This window comes from Paroedura picta, chromosome 1 (genome assembly GCF_049243985.1).
Source record: "Paroedura picta isolate Pp20150507F chromosome 1, Ppicta_v3.0, whole genome shotgun sequence".
Classification (NCBI taxonomy): Eukaryota; Metazoa; Chordata; class Lepidosauria; order Squamata; family Gekkonidae; genus Paroedura; species Paroedura picta.
The window spans coordinates 866,062-879,874 of NC_135369.1; the positions used below are offsets into that span (position 1 = coordinate 866,062).

General features: G+C 52.6%; 1 protein-coding gene across 1 annotated transcript; it reads left to right on the top strand.

Moving 5' to 3' along the window:
- The first annotated feature begins 275 nt into the window (after positions 1-275).
- Positions 276-8,140, top strand: LOC143843622 (uncharacterized). Its single transcript, XM_077350443.1, has 8 exons — positions 276-327; positions 1,102-1,274; positions 1,411-1,574; positions 1,908-1,951; positions 2,075-2,230; positions 2,327-2,455; positions 2,715-2,933; positions 7,746-8,140. Exons 1-8 carry the CDS (start codon positions 276-278, stop codon positions 8,015-8,017), a joined length of 1,209 nt encoding a protein of 402 aa, XP_077206558.1. The 3' UTR covers positions 8,018-8,140.
- Positions 8,141-13,813: the final 5,673 nt, after the last annotated feature.

A 13,813-nucleotide genomic window follows, 5' to 3' on the forward strand; every position in this document is an offset into this window, starting at 1 on the left:
ATCAATACAAGATGATCTTGACAGGCTAGAAAACTGGGCCAGAATGAATTTTAATAGTGAAAAAATGTAGAATTTTGCTTTTAGGTAGGGAAAACCATGCATCTCTTTGGGATGGGGGAGAAGGGCAGACCAGCCTACCTCATCCTGGGCAGCTTCTGAGCCTGCCTGGGGAGAAGTCACTGTGACCTCAGTGTGCAGTGGAACCCTGGCCCTCCGTTCCCTGGCAATGCACAAGGACTCCTCCTCCTCCTCGGGTGGCTCTGTGGGCACAGGGGATGCCGGTGGGCCCAGCGTCATGGGGGGCTGCTTCTCCTGCCGGCGCTGCAGGTAAAGGGAGGAGCTACAGGCTCTTGGAATGGGCTGGTGTTCCCCAGGTCTTCCTGGCCAAGGCCTTTCCTCCTACTGGCTCAAGGCTGCTTTTCCCAGAGGGGGCTGGCCACCAGCCGTTCAGAGGTAACACCTTTGGAGGTGACGCAGGAGGGGGTCGGGTGGCTTCTGCCTCATCCTCTGGGAAGGTGTAGGGATGACGGCACACAGATTGCCTACCTGATTTCCCAGGGCTGCTCTGAGAGGGATGGAGGGTGCAGACCTCTGCTCCATCCTGCACAGGATCCACCAGCTCCTGGGGCTCTTCTCTCTATCCAGCTTGGTGTAGTGGTTAGGAGTACAGGCTTCTAATCTGGCGAGCCAGGTTTGATTCCCTGTTTCTCCTCCTCCACATGCAGCCAGCTGGGTGACCTTGGGCTCGCCACGGAGCTGATAAAACTGTTCTGACTGAGCAGGAATATCAGGACTCAGCCTCCCCTCCCTCACAGGGTGTCTGTTGTGGGGAGAGGAAGGGAAGGCGACTAGAAGCCGCTAGGAGACTCCTTCGGGGAGAGAAAAGCGTCAAATAAGAACCAACTCTTCTTCTTCAGTAATCTCAGGGCTCTCTCACAGGGTGTCTGTTGTGGGGAGAGGAAGGAGATTGGAAGCCGCTCCTTCTGGTAGAGAAAAGTGGCATATAAGAACTAACAGCTGCTTCTTCTTCTACCCCCTGGAAGACAGACTGCTTCTCTCTCTCGGTGGCTGGCTTTGCTCTGACTGGACCCCTTGCCCTAGTGGGGGGACAGCCTGCCTTCTTAGTGGAAGCTGAAGGCTCCAAGGGGACCCCCACCGCCGTGCAGGGCGGGGCACAGCCAGGCCGAGCCTATGGCGATGACCACAGAGGAGGCCCACTGCCTCTGGAAGCTCCCCACCTCTCGGGGCTCCCTGGCCTGGGGCCAAGGGACAGGGTGGGAGGGGCTCTAGGTAAGGATACAACCCTTGGCCACCCCTGCACTGGAGGAGTCCTGGAGATGCAGGGGTAGAGCCTGGGGAGGGGGGCACTTCCACTGGGTGTCGTGTTAGCCCCCCCCCCCGCCGCCTAAGCGGGACAGCTCTCTGGGGCCTGCAGAGCAGTTGGGATGCCTGGGTGTTGGCAGCTGGTGGTGGCCAGAGAGGCTGCCACGTTCCCAGGCAGAAGACACTGTCCGGAGTCTGACCCCACCTTTCCCCTCCCCCCCCAACAGGGCTGGCCAGGAGCAGCTTCCAAAGTGAGTCGCCTTTCGGAGTCCCTGGAGATTTCGGAGGCTTCGGCCAGGGGGGAGGGCCGTTGTCCCTAAAGATGCCAAAACCGAGGGGGGGGGGAAGAGTCGTATCGGCATCCTCCCTGACTTGGGGACGCCAGTGCTGGGGGGGGGGGAGGGAGGGAGGGAGGGAGCACCTGACTGGGTGGCGCTTTTCCCGTTCCACCTTTTTCGGATTAGTTTTCAGTGCGCGGCTGGATCCCCCCCCCCTCCCAAAAAAGCGGGAGAGGAGATCCCCGCTGAAGCCGCGGGCTGGGGTCCCTTTCCGGGCTTGAGGGCCGCTTCTGCTTGTCCCTCCAGGCAGCCTGCGGGCGAAGAGGCGCGAGTGGCCGAGGGCCCCGGAGGTGAGTGCCCCCGCGGGGCTCGCCTGCCCTTCCCCGCCGCCGGGACCCGATTCGGCCGGCCTCGGGCCGAGACCCCTCGGGGCGGCGGCGCGCCTCCCTCGCGGCTCTCGTCGTCTCTTGCAGCGGGCCCCGGAGGCCCCCCCGCCGCTCCCGACGCCCCCGCCGACGCCGCTCCCGCCCCCCCGCCCGACGGGCTCCTGGCAGCCGCCTCCGCCCGCGACGCCCTCGAGCAGCCGCTGGACGCCCTCCGCCAGCTCCAGGGCCAGTACCTGCAGGGCCGTAAGTCGGACGCCAGACCCCCCCCTCGCCCCCCGACGCCCCCCCCCCGACGCCCCCGGCGAGCCTGACGCCGCGCCCGTGTCCCCTCCGCTGCAGAGCTGAGCGTGCGCCGCCTGTGCCGCCTCTTCCCGCGCGCCCTCCGCGCCGTCAGCCTGCAGGTGTGCCACGCCCGGAGGAGGCTCATCCGCGTCGAGGTGCGCCTCAAGCGCCAGCAGGAGGGCCAAGGTGCGAGCCGGCAGGGGAGGGCGGGAGACCGGGCGGGAGACCGGGCGGGAGCGGGCGGGAGCCCTGGCGGGAGGCCGGGCGGAAGGCCGGGCGGGAGGGGGGTCCTCCACGCGCCCCTTATGCCTTTGAGGACGCCCGAGCCCCGCTGGCCCCGCGCAGGCGCCTCACTTGGGTGAGGGGAGGGCGGACGGGGGGGGGCCCGTCCCGTCCCGTCCCGTCCCCCCCCCCGTGACCGCCGCCGCCTCTCCTCGCCTCCTAGCCCTCCCCGGCCCGACTCGCGAGGCCCTGCCGCCCCCGACCGCGGCGTCCTCCCAGGGCAGCGTCTCCCTCGGCTCCAGCCTGTCCAGCCTCGCCCTCCAGCTGCAGCCCCTCCCGCCGCCGCCGCCGCCTGCCCCCTGCGCGGGTTGGCCGGAGGTCGCGCACCTCAAGGAAGCCCTGGACGCCCTCGTCGCCCTGCAGGCGCACCACCTCCACGACCGTAAGTGCCGCCGCCTCGCCGACGGAGGGAGGGAGGGAGGGAGGCTGCGGGGGGGGGGGCAAGTGAGGCGGCCACTTTCGGTGGGGGGGAGGGTGGCAGAGCCGCACGCACCCCCAGCGGCCCGGCAAGGAGTCCCTGTGAAAAGTCTGCGCAGACCAGGCGCTGAACAGGAGGCAGCCGCGTGGGGATTTGGGCCTGTACGCAGCCCAGTAAGACTTCCCTCGGAGTCCCCTGCCCCATCTGGGGAACTACAACTGCAGGCAGCTGCAGAGACACTGGAGCGTGTCCAGAGGAGAGCAACAGAGAGGGGGAGGGCATTTCCACACAGCACTTAAACCGGTGTCACACCAGCTGGATGGAGTAGCGCTAAATCTTGTCCGGTCCCTCCTCACCCTTCTGCTGCCTCGCGCTTGTCTGCCGCCTCTTCACCCTTCTCACCCCCACAAGGGCTGCTGGAAACGGCACAGGAGAGCAACTCTCTCCCACCCGTCAGTGAATCCAGGCAGCCCATCCATCCCCTTCTCTGGGCTTTAAAGGTCCTGGGATTCCTGCTGTTTTTTTTTAATCCATACTTCTCTGTTTAAACGCCTATGCATCTAATTACAAGTCTTGATACTTTAAAAAATTAATCTTGTTCCTAATTTGGGGGGGGGCATTTTAGAGAGTCTGTGTTACAACTTTGTGTTACTTGGGGGGAAAAATTATTTTTGGCATTGCCTGCACACTTGTCCGCCTATATGTTGCACCACGATGTTAGCCATTTTTTAAAAGAAAAAGGGAGAGGGAGGCGGGTGCGAGGGCAGCTCCAGTCCGGATTGGGCCGGCCCCTGGAGGGCCCCGCGCCCAGCCTTGCAGCCGGACGCTCCCTAGATTGCGCGGAGGGCGCTCCGCCAGCTCTCGCCCTTCCCTGAGGCTGCACCCAAGCACCAGCTGGCTCCCCGGCCAGCACGCCACCCAACCCGTCAGCCCACGCTGCGCCTGTCCTCCAACCTGCGACCGCCACTTCTCCCGCTCACCAACACCTCGTCCCGCCTCGACTCCACAGCCTTGCTGGCCGCCAAGCACGTCGCTGCCTCTACTCGGCGCAGGACTGCTGCTGGCCCTGCCTGCCAGCGCCTCGCACGCAGCCCCGGCCGACAACCCACACACCGTCTCCAGCCGCGCCGGGCAAACGAGGCTGTCCCATTCCCCCAGAAGGCCCAATGCCTGCTGCGGCACTGCTGCTGCCACCCGCGCATCCTCCTTGCCACCTCCGCTACCACTGCCCCTCCAGCCGCGCCGGAGAAACCAGGCCGCCCCGTACGTCAGACGCCCCAACGCCACCTCCGTGGCCCTGCTGCTGCGTCCTCCCCGCCACCTCCGACCGCCACCGACGATATGCCCAGCACACTGCCACCCCTTCAGGTACGTCGTCCCCCCCCCCCCCCGTGTTTGCGTGGCGCACTAGCGCCACCCATTGCATTCCTGGATGCAATGGGCTTCTTTGCTCATTGCAAAATACAGCCTGGTAGGCACAGGGGATGCATTGACAGAGACAGTCAGAGTATTTATAGGAGGGAATCTAACCGGGGGGGGGGGGGAGTGGAGCTCAATAAACATCTAACTCAACTCCCCTGGCTCCAGCAGGAGAGCGGATACGACATGGGTGCAGAAATCCCCCAAGGTGTATGAAGAAAGGTGAGGGAGCTTGCACTGCTTAGCCTGGAGAGCAGGTGACTAAGAGATGATAGGATCACCATCTTCAAGTACTTGAGGGGCTGTCCTAGAGAAGATGGAGCAGAGTTGTTTTCTGTTGCCCCAGACGGTCAAACCAGAGGGGGGTGGGCAGAAGGGACTGTGTCAGTGCTTTCCTCTTGTGGCCCTGTCTAGATGATCCTGAAGGTCCTTTCCCACTCCATGATTCCAAGTTTAATTCTGGGTATAAGCTTTTGTATCTAGAATCATAGAATCATAGAACCATGCAGGCCATCTAGTCCAACCCCCTGCTCAACGCAGGATCAGCCCTAAGCATCCTAAAGCATCCAAGAAAAGTGAGTATCCAACCTTTGCTTGAAGACTGCCAGTGAGGGGGAGCTCACCACCTCCTTAGGCAGCCTATTCCACTGCTGAACTACTCTGACTGTGAAAAACTTTTTCCTGATATCTAGCCTATATCGTTGTACTTGTAGTTTAAACCCATTACTGCGTGTCCTCTCCTCTGCAGCCAACGGGAACAGCATCCTGCCCTCCTCCAAGTGAGAGCCTTTCAAATACTTAAAGAGGGCTATCATGTCCCCTCTCAACCTCCTTTTCTCCAGGCTGAACATTTCCAAGTCCCTCAACCTATCTTCATAGGGCTTGTGCACGCTTCTTCAGATACACATGAATATACTTGCACCCAGAATTAAACTTGGGTAGTTTCAAAGGTGCCCCCAGACTCAAATTTTGTTCTACAGCATAGAATCATAGTTGGAAGGGACCTAAATGATCATCTAGTCCAACCCCCTACACAATGCAGGATCTCACAACTACCTGCCCACCAACAGTGACCTCAATTTTATGCCCAAGTGATCCCTCTACAATCCAGCCTGGCCTGGAGAGAATTCACCTACCATTCCACAACAGCAATTAGCAGTTCCCTGGGTATGCAAGAGACAAAGAGACAAACACTGGCACATCCCTTCCTGCCCATCCCCTCACAATCTGCCTAAGTTCATAAAATCAGATGACTCTCTAGCCTCTGCTTAAAAACTTCCAAAGAAGGAGAACCCACCACCTCCTGAGGAAGCCTGTTCCACCGAGGAAGCGTTCTGTCAGGAACTTCTTCTGGAGGAACTTCTTCTGGATGTTTATCTATGACAGCCCTTCAGGTATTTGAAGATGGTCATCATTTCATCTCTTAGTGGCACTCTCTCCAGGCTAAACAGACCAAGCTCCCTCAACCTTTCCTCATATGACTCGGTCTGCAAACCCCTCACCATCTTTGTTGCCCTCCTCTGGACATGCTCCAGTTTGTCTAGGTTGGTTTCAAAGATCCTACTGGTCTCAAACTTTGCTTGGTTAGATTGTGAGAGCATTATAGTGATCCCCTAAGTTTCTGTTAGGTACTAAAAAGTGCCGGAAATGCTTTGTTTGTAATATGACCTTGCAAGGCCCAGGTTAGCCTGACCTCATCAGATCTCAGATGCTCAGCAGGCTCAGCTGGTGAGTAGTTGGACAGGAGGCCTCCGGGGAAGTCCAGGGTCACAGCACAGAAAGGCAACGACAGACAGCCTCTGTTGGTCTCTTGTGCCAAACTGGGCAGCCAAACCTCTGCTCCGCAGGCCTTGATGACCTCAGCCTGAGCCAATTGTGAGGGGCTCTAAGTAGGCCTAAAAGGTCTGGAAGCAGAATCCAGCTCCAGATGTAGCTACCGGCTGGTTTTGACCCATGCTCTGGACCCAGGCCTCCTCCAAGACTGCAGCTTCCACAGCTACATCCTGAGGTTGATCAGAGAAACCCCAGCCTGGGGCACCCTGCATGCTGAGGGGTGGCTGAGGAGGGCTACGCAGGGCAGTTGCTTGGATGGCAACACAAAAGCCTTGGACCACTTTCCTAAAGATGCCCTTTTGCTTCTCCCTCAAAGGTAAATTATCCGGTCAAAGGCCTGTGAGTTGTTCTCGGCCCTTTGATCTTTCCTTCTGGGATCATAGAATTGTAGAGTTGGAAGGGACCTCCAGGGTCATCTAGTCCAACCCCCTGCAGAATGCAGGACACTCACAACTACCTGTCCACCCACTCACAATATGCCTAAGTTGATAAAATCAACATTTCTGTCAGGTGACTATCAAGACTGTACTTTAAAACTCTCAAAGAAGGAGAACCCACCACCTCCTGAGGAAGCCTGTTCCACTGAGGAACTGCTCTAACTGTCAGGAACTTCTTCCGGATGTTTAGCCGAAAATTCTTTTGAATTCATTTTAACTTGCTGGTTTTGGTCCAACCCTCTCAGGCAAAAGAAAACTACTCTGCTCCATCTTCTCTATGACAGCCCCTCAAGTATTTGGTTATCCTATCACCTCTTAGTCCTCTTCTCCCCAGGCTAAACACACCAAGCTCCCTCAATCTTTCCTCATATATCTGGGTCTCCAAACCCCTCACCATCTTTGTTGCCCTCCTCTGGACACGCTTCAGTTTGTCAGCATCCCTCCTCAACTGGGGTGCCCAAAAATGAACATAGGACTCCAAGGGAGGCCGAACCAGAGCAGAGTAAAGCAGTACCATCACGTTGCATGATCTGATCAGTATACTTCTTTTAATACTTCCCAAAATCCCCTTTGCCTTTTTAGCTACTGAGTCACACTGCTGACCCATGTTCAGTGTCTGGTCTACTAAGACCCCCAGATACATGGCTGTTTTGACTGCCATGTATTATATATTGTTGTATGTTCTTTTAATGGAGTTTTAATGGGGGGGGGTATTGTAATTGGGGATCAATCTTGTAACCCACCATGAGCCACTTGTTGGGAGTGGCGGGAAATAAATCAAGAAATAAACAATGAAATAAATACATCCTGCTGCGACTCTGTGGCTGCTGCTGCTCTGGAGAACATCTTTTGACTGGGGTGAAAAAGCTTCATGTGAACAGTAAGGGCAGGGAGAGGCCTCCCGGGAAACCTGCCGAGGCACTGGGTGTTCCTTGGGTAGCGGGAAGCAGGAGGAGAAGACCAGCCAAGGGATGGAAGACCTTTCCACGGGGCAGGGGAAGAACCCTCCTTGGGGAGCTGCTGAGGAGCACCCTTGCCCTTGTGCAAGGGGAGGACCACGCTGCACCTGATGGCTTTCCTTCTCCAGGGAAAAGGGACCTCCGGGGCTGCCGGGACATCCTGAAGTCCATCAAGGCCTTGAGGGCTCAGTTGCGGAACGTCCGGAACAGGCTCTGCTTGCTGGAGGCAAAGTTAGGGATCCAGGTGCCCCCCCGGGAGCTGGACACGGATGAACACGTGGAGGAGGAGGAGGAGGAGGAAGAGAAAGAGGAGCCGGGGGGCCTTCTGGAGGGAGGAGGAGGAGGAAGAGGAGCAGCAGCGCTGGACACCAGCAGAGAAGAGCCGGGAGGTGGAACGTGAGCATGAGACTGGGACAGGCAACATAAGAATGCAGGGACTGTCCCAAGAATGGAAGTTGTGTTCTTCCTTTCCCTGATAAGGTTTTGTCATGAACGGAACTAGAAATAAATACATTTTTAAAAAGTGTGGCTCTGGGTATTTTGGGGCACAAGTCCCTGTGTCTGGGGGCTGCATCCAGTGGAGCTGTTCATCCCGACAGTGGCACCCTCTGCCAGCATAAGGTGCCTCCCTGGAGACAAGAGGATCAGGGGGAATCCACAGGATCCAACCCGCCGGCTGACGTTGAGGCAAGCCACCTTCCTGGCAAGCACTTAGCGCCTTCTGCCCAGGATGCCTCGCTCAAGATGCCCTCTTTTCCCGGGCGGAGGCAGCATCACAGTCAGTCGGGATCTCTGGAAAGCCCCCCCCCCCTCTGAGACCCAGTGCCCTGGAGGTACGTGTGGCCCGCACTCCCCTCCGGAAAGAGCCAGGCTTAGTGAAACAGAAATTACTTTTCCAGTCCAAACATTTCCAGTTGTTTTTTTCTTTGCCATCGTGAGGGAAATGAAAGGGAGAGAACTAAGTGAGGCTCAGAACTGAAGTACTGCACAGGCCTGTGCGAAAATCTTAAAACCGCCTAAATAAAGCAGTAAGGCCTTGGGGGGAGGAGTTAGGGCGGGCTCTGTCCGGGATAAAAACTCGGAGGAGCGAATCGCGGCTCCTGATTCGCTCCTCCGAGTGTCAATCCTGGACCAAGGAGGCAATGGAGAGGCGCGCAAAGTGCGCCTCCCCATTGCCTCCTTGGCCGCCATTGCCTCCGCATCGACATGGCCGCCCTCGACCCTCACCCGCCGGTAAGCTCCACTTGCCCAGCGAGGCCGCTCTTCTGTCTTTGGGGAGGGGGGGGGGGAGCCGGCCTTCTGTCGGCCCCGGGAGCGGCCTTGCTGCAGTGAGCCTGCTCCCGGGGCCGAGAGAAGACCGGCTTCTAGCGCCCATTTTATTCAGTAATAAAATGGGCTTTATTTCTAGTCATAAATAGAGTAGAGAGCCAGTTTGGTGTAGTGGTTAGGAGTGCGGACTTCTAATCTGGCATGCCAGGTTGGATTCTGCACTCCCCCACATGCAACCAGCTGGGTGACCTTGGGCTCGCCACAGCACTGATAAAGCTGTTCTGACCGAGCAGTTATCTCAGGGCTCTCTCAGCCTCACCCACCTCACAGGGTGTCTGTTGTGGGGAGATGAAAGGGAAGGCGACTGTAAGCCACTTTGAGCCTCCTTTGGGTAGGGAAAAGCGGCATATAAGAACAAACTCTTCTTCTTCTAGTTTTTCAAACACCGAGAAACATTGTTTCCCTCAATTGAAGGGAATCCTAGGGGTGGCAATCGTCTTGTGTGTCATCAGATGCAACATTTCATGGAGCAGAATGGAATAAAACACTTACACACCGTACCATATAGTCCAAAACAAAATGGTGTTCCAGAAAGAAAGAATAATTCTTTAATGGAAATGGTTAGATGTATGTTGATGGAGTGCAAATTACCATATCAGTATTGGGCTGAAGCAGTAATGACAGCAACAAATTTACAGAATAGACTGCCAACAAAAGCTATAGATAAAACACCATTTGAACTTTGGTTTGGAAAAGTACCAAATATCAGTCACATCACATTTGGATCAAAGGTTTTTGCATATGTGCCAACATAAAAATGCTAAAAGCTTAACAAAACTAAGTTAGGCATAATGGTTGGATATGAGAGGGGTTACAAGGGCTCCAGAATTCTCTATCCAAAGACAGGAAAAGTGAACGTGAGAAGTGCTGCACATTTTAAAGGAGAGCAATTTTGTGGGTATGTCCCTAATCAGAACTGTTAGGAGGATCAAACTAATGACACAAGATACAGTTTATGGAAAACTGAAGAAGATGTACCAACAGAAGAAGAAACAGAGTCAGGTGCAGAAGTATGTAAAGACTAGTAATCAAGCCCACTGCGACTAATTCAGCGGGCGCTAGGGCAGGCAGCCCCCGGCAGTCGTGCGGCTGCCAGGGGCTGCCTCGGCCGGCGGCCTGATGCTGCGAGACGCTACATACTTCTGCACCTGACTCTGTTTCTTCTTCTGTTGGTATATCTTCTAGACCAGCCCACCTCATCCTGGTCCCTGAGTCCCCTCCCATGAGTAGTTCAGCAGTGGAATAGGCTGCCTAAGGAGGTGGTGAGCTCCCCCTCACTGGCAGTCTTCAAGCAAAGGTTGGATACACACTTTTCTTGGATGCTTTAGGATGCTTAGGGCTGATCCTGCGTTGAGCAGGGGGTTGGACTGGATGGCCTTTGTGGCCCCTTCCAACTCTATGATTCTATGAAAACCACTACAGATATGTCCATCCCATGGAGCCATCAGTATACTACATTTAAACGCATGTTTATACCATGTTTGTTCCATTATTATATTGTTCTACCGTTATGACTGTATTGCTGTTGTTCAATTTATCATGTTATTTGTACCACCCTGTGCTCAGGGGAGGGCTGTATATTAAATAAACAAACAAACAAATAACTAAACAAGATGGCAGTTTTCTGCTTAATCATAGGCAGAAATTTATAGACCTAATAGAATTTTCAGGTCTCAAAGAGGCTAATGGTGTACCACCTCCAATGTGTACTGATTTTTTTTTAAATCAGAATTGGTTGAAAATATCTACCTAATCATAGGCAGAAATTTATAGACCTAATAGAATTTTCAGGTCTCAAAGAGGCTAATGGTGTACCACCTCCAATGTGTACTGATTTTTTTTTAATCAGAATTGGTTGAAAATATCTACCTAATCATGAATTATACAGAACTGTAATAGATAAATTATTATTCCTAGCTACTACTTGTAGGTCTGATATTGCATCTGCAGTGGGGATACTATATACAAAGATGAGTTCACCTACCAAAAGAGACTTAACTGCTCTGAAGAGAGTTGTGAGATATTTAAAGAGGAAAATTGATCTTAAATTAAAACTGCCAGCAGCAAGGGATCCCAATCTAGTGGGTTATACTGATGCTGTCACGAAAATTCAACTTCCCTTTCCATCGTTCGGAAGAACTTTGGACAAAGATAAATGATGAAGGCAACAAAACATTTTATAATAAGTAATCTGCAGATCACGGGGAATGATATTCAGAGTTCAGGCCAAGCAGATTCCCTTGTCTCTAAACAACTCTATTTAACCTAACCCTAACCCACCTATTTCTGTCTCAAGAACCAATTAGTCCGAGAGCTCACACAATCTCTACCCTATCACAAAAAACCTAGTTAATATATTCACTTTCACTTTCAAAGTCTTTGTTTCATCAAATTACACAAAAAGACAGTAGGCACAAGATTATAAACTACAAAAATTTGCTTGTCCACAAGGTGTCACTCTGTCACAGCATAAGAATAACTTGCCTTAAGAAATCTTCAAGCAAAGGTTGGATACACACTTTTCTTGGATGCTTTAGGATGCTTAGGGCTGATCCTGCATTGAGCAGGGGGTTGGACTAGATGGCCTGTATGGCCCCTTCCCACTCTATGATTCTATGATTCTAATACCAAAAGTATTCACTACTTAATCTAATTTGAGAATGAAGATCAATTACCTATTTCTTTGACAATGCAGATTGGGCTGGTGATAAAACAGATAGGAAATCTACCAGTGGATTTGCATTTCTTTATGGAACGGGAGCTGTAAGGAGTCGCAAACAGGATTCTGGTGCTTCGACAGAAGCAGAGTATATTTCTGCTGCAGAAGCATCCAAGGAAGCAATACGGTTTAACCAGATTTTGGAAGACATGGGAAAGGCAGAGTCAAAACCCATTCAAATTATGGGAGACAACCAAAGTTGTTTGAAATTAGTACAATCTGAGAAAGTAAATGCTCATACTACGTACATAGAGATCAAATGCCATGCAATAAGAGATTTGAATCAGAAAGGGATTATCAAGATGCAGTATTGTCCAATAATGGAGATGACAGCTTGACAAAGCTTTTGCCAAAAGACAGTTTGCGAATGAAATTAAATTTGGTTGATTCAAAATAGGCCCATCAAGGAGGGGATTTGTAGGGAAATCTCTGGAGCCTAATTTGAGTGTCTATGATTCCAAGAGAATGTTCAAACTACTGCACCATTGCACTCATTTCTCATGCTAGCAAAGTTATGCTCAAAATCCTACAAGCTAGGCAATATGTGGACCGAGAACTTCCAGAAGTACAGGCAGGATTTCGAAGAGGCAGAGGAACTAGAGATCAAATTGCCAACATACGCTGGATCATGGAGAAAGCTAGGGAGTTCCAGAAGAACATCTACATCGGCTTCATTGACTATGCTAAAGCCTTTGATTGTGTGGAGCACAACAAATTGTGGCAAGTTCTTAAAGAGATGGGAATACCAGAGCATCTTACTCCAAGAGAAGAGACAGACTATCCCATCTCTAACAGAATTGCTGGGAAGAGTCTATATGTTTCAGGATGGGTTCAGTGGTGAACTTACACTTCAGTTCTTCAAAAGCTCTCTGGCATGTCACTGAAGTTTGGACCCAGGATGTTTCCTGCCTTCCTTCCTCCATTTGGATTTCAACAGGTCCGTCATGGGGAGAGTTATCTGGGCTAAATTTGCTAGGAAGTCGCAATATAAATTTGTGAATCCTAAGAAGCTTTGTGGTTGCCTCTCAGTGCAGAGATATCACAACCCTTCAATGCACTTCCAGAGAGACCTAGAAAAGAACCTTAGGAAGTCTTTTATAAAAAGTCCATATGAAGTTTTATTCTAGTCTAAAAGAGCAATAACAGGCAAACGAGCACAAGAGGGAATCATTGCTTAAGACAGGATACAGTTGTGGTCAAGATACATATAGGCTTTAACCCAATCACCCCTTCACTCAGGCATTTTTTTTGTGCCAAAAGTTGTTACCACCGAAAAATCCTTTCATCCCCCAAAGTGAAAGCAACTCAGGATTTGCTGAATATTCCCCAAGGATATTTTACTCCCTTTCAGACGATACACGGGCCCTCTTGAGAGATAACAGCTATAAACTAAGTACGTAGCAAGCTAAGAACTCAAGACATAGGGAGGGGTGAGAAGAAATAGCCGCAGTATGGAAAAAAATTGAGAAACCCCTGAGGATAGGGAGTCCCCTTGATAGATGACATAGCACCAATGGCATCTTTGCCCAGGTGCATTTCTTTGCCCTGACTGGAAACCTAGTAACCCAGAGGGTCCAATTGTTCCTCATGGAACTCAGACTAGTTTTATCTGGTCCTTGTAATTATTGTAATATATAAGAAAGTCATTAAGATAAACCATGCCCTCCTTGTAAATGAAGTTGTGTAACACCTCATTGATCAGGTTCATAAACACAGTCATGGTCCTGCTCAGCCTGAACGGCATCACCAAATATTCAGCTTGTCCCATTGGGATATTGAAAGCTGTTTTCTATTAATGACCCTTCTTGATTTGCGTCCTGTGGTATACCACCATCAGATCTAACTTGGAGAACATTTTGCCCGTCCCCCAATGTTGCAACATGTCTTTCATCAGCAGAAGGGGATAGGCATTGGGTTAGGAAATGGCATCCACATTCCGAGAGTCAGTACATAGGAGCAGTGCATCATACTTTTTGGCACAGAAGGGTGGGAGTGGCCATGTGAGAGGGCGCCCCATTTTAGGTTCTTATCAATAAAGTTTCTGAGTTCCATCAAGTCCTGGGGAGTCACATAGCAGAGGGGGGTCTTGGGCAGTGACTCCCCCAGTTTAGCTCGATGGCACTGTGTATTTTGCAGTGTTTCTGGAGG

Excerpts from the sequence above, each read along its gene's own strand:
- LOC143843622 (XM_077350443.1), top strand. The coding sequence starts at position 276 with ATGCCGGTGGGCCCAGCGTCATGGGGGGCTGCTTCTCCTGCCGGCGCT. Across the intron at positions 1,575-1,907 it reads GGCCAGGAGCAGCTTCCAAA|GCAGCCTGCGGGCGAAGAGG; the intron begins GTGAGTCGCCTT and ends TTGTCCCTCCAG. Across the intron at positions 2,456-2,714 it reads GCGCCAGCAGGAGGGCCAAG|CCCTCCCCGGCCCGACTCGC; the intron begins GTGCGAGCCGGC and ends CTCGCCTCCTAG.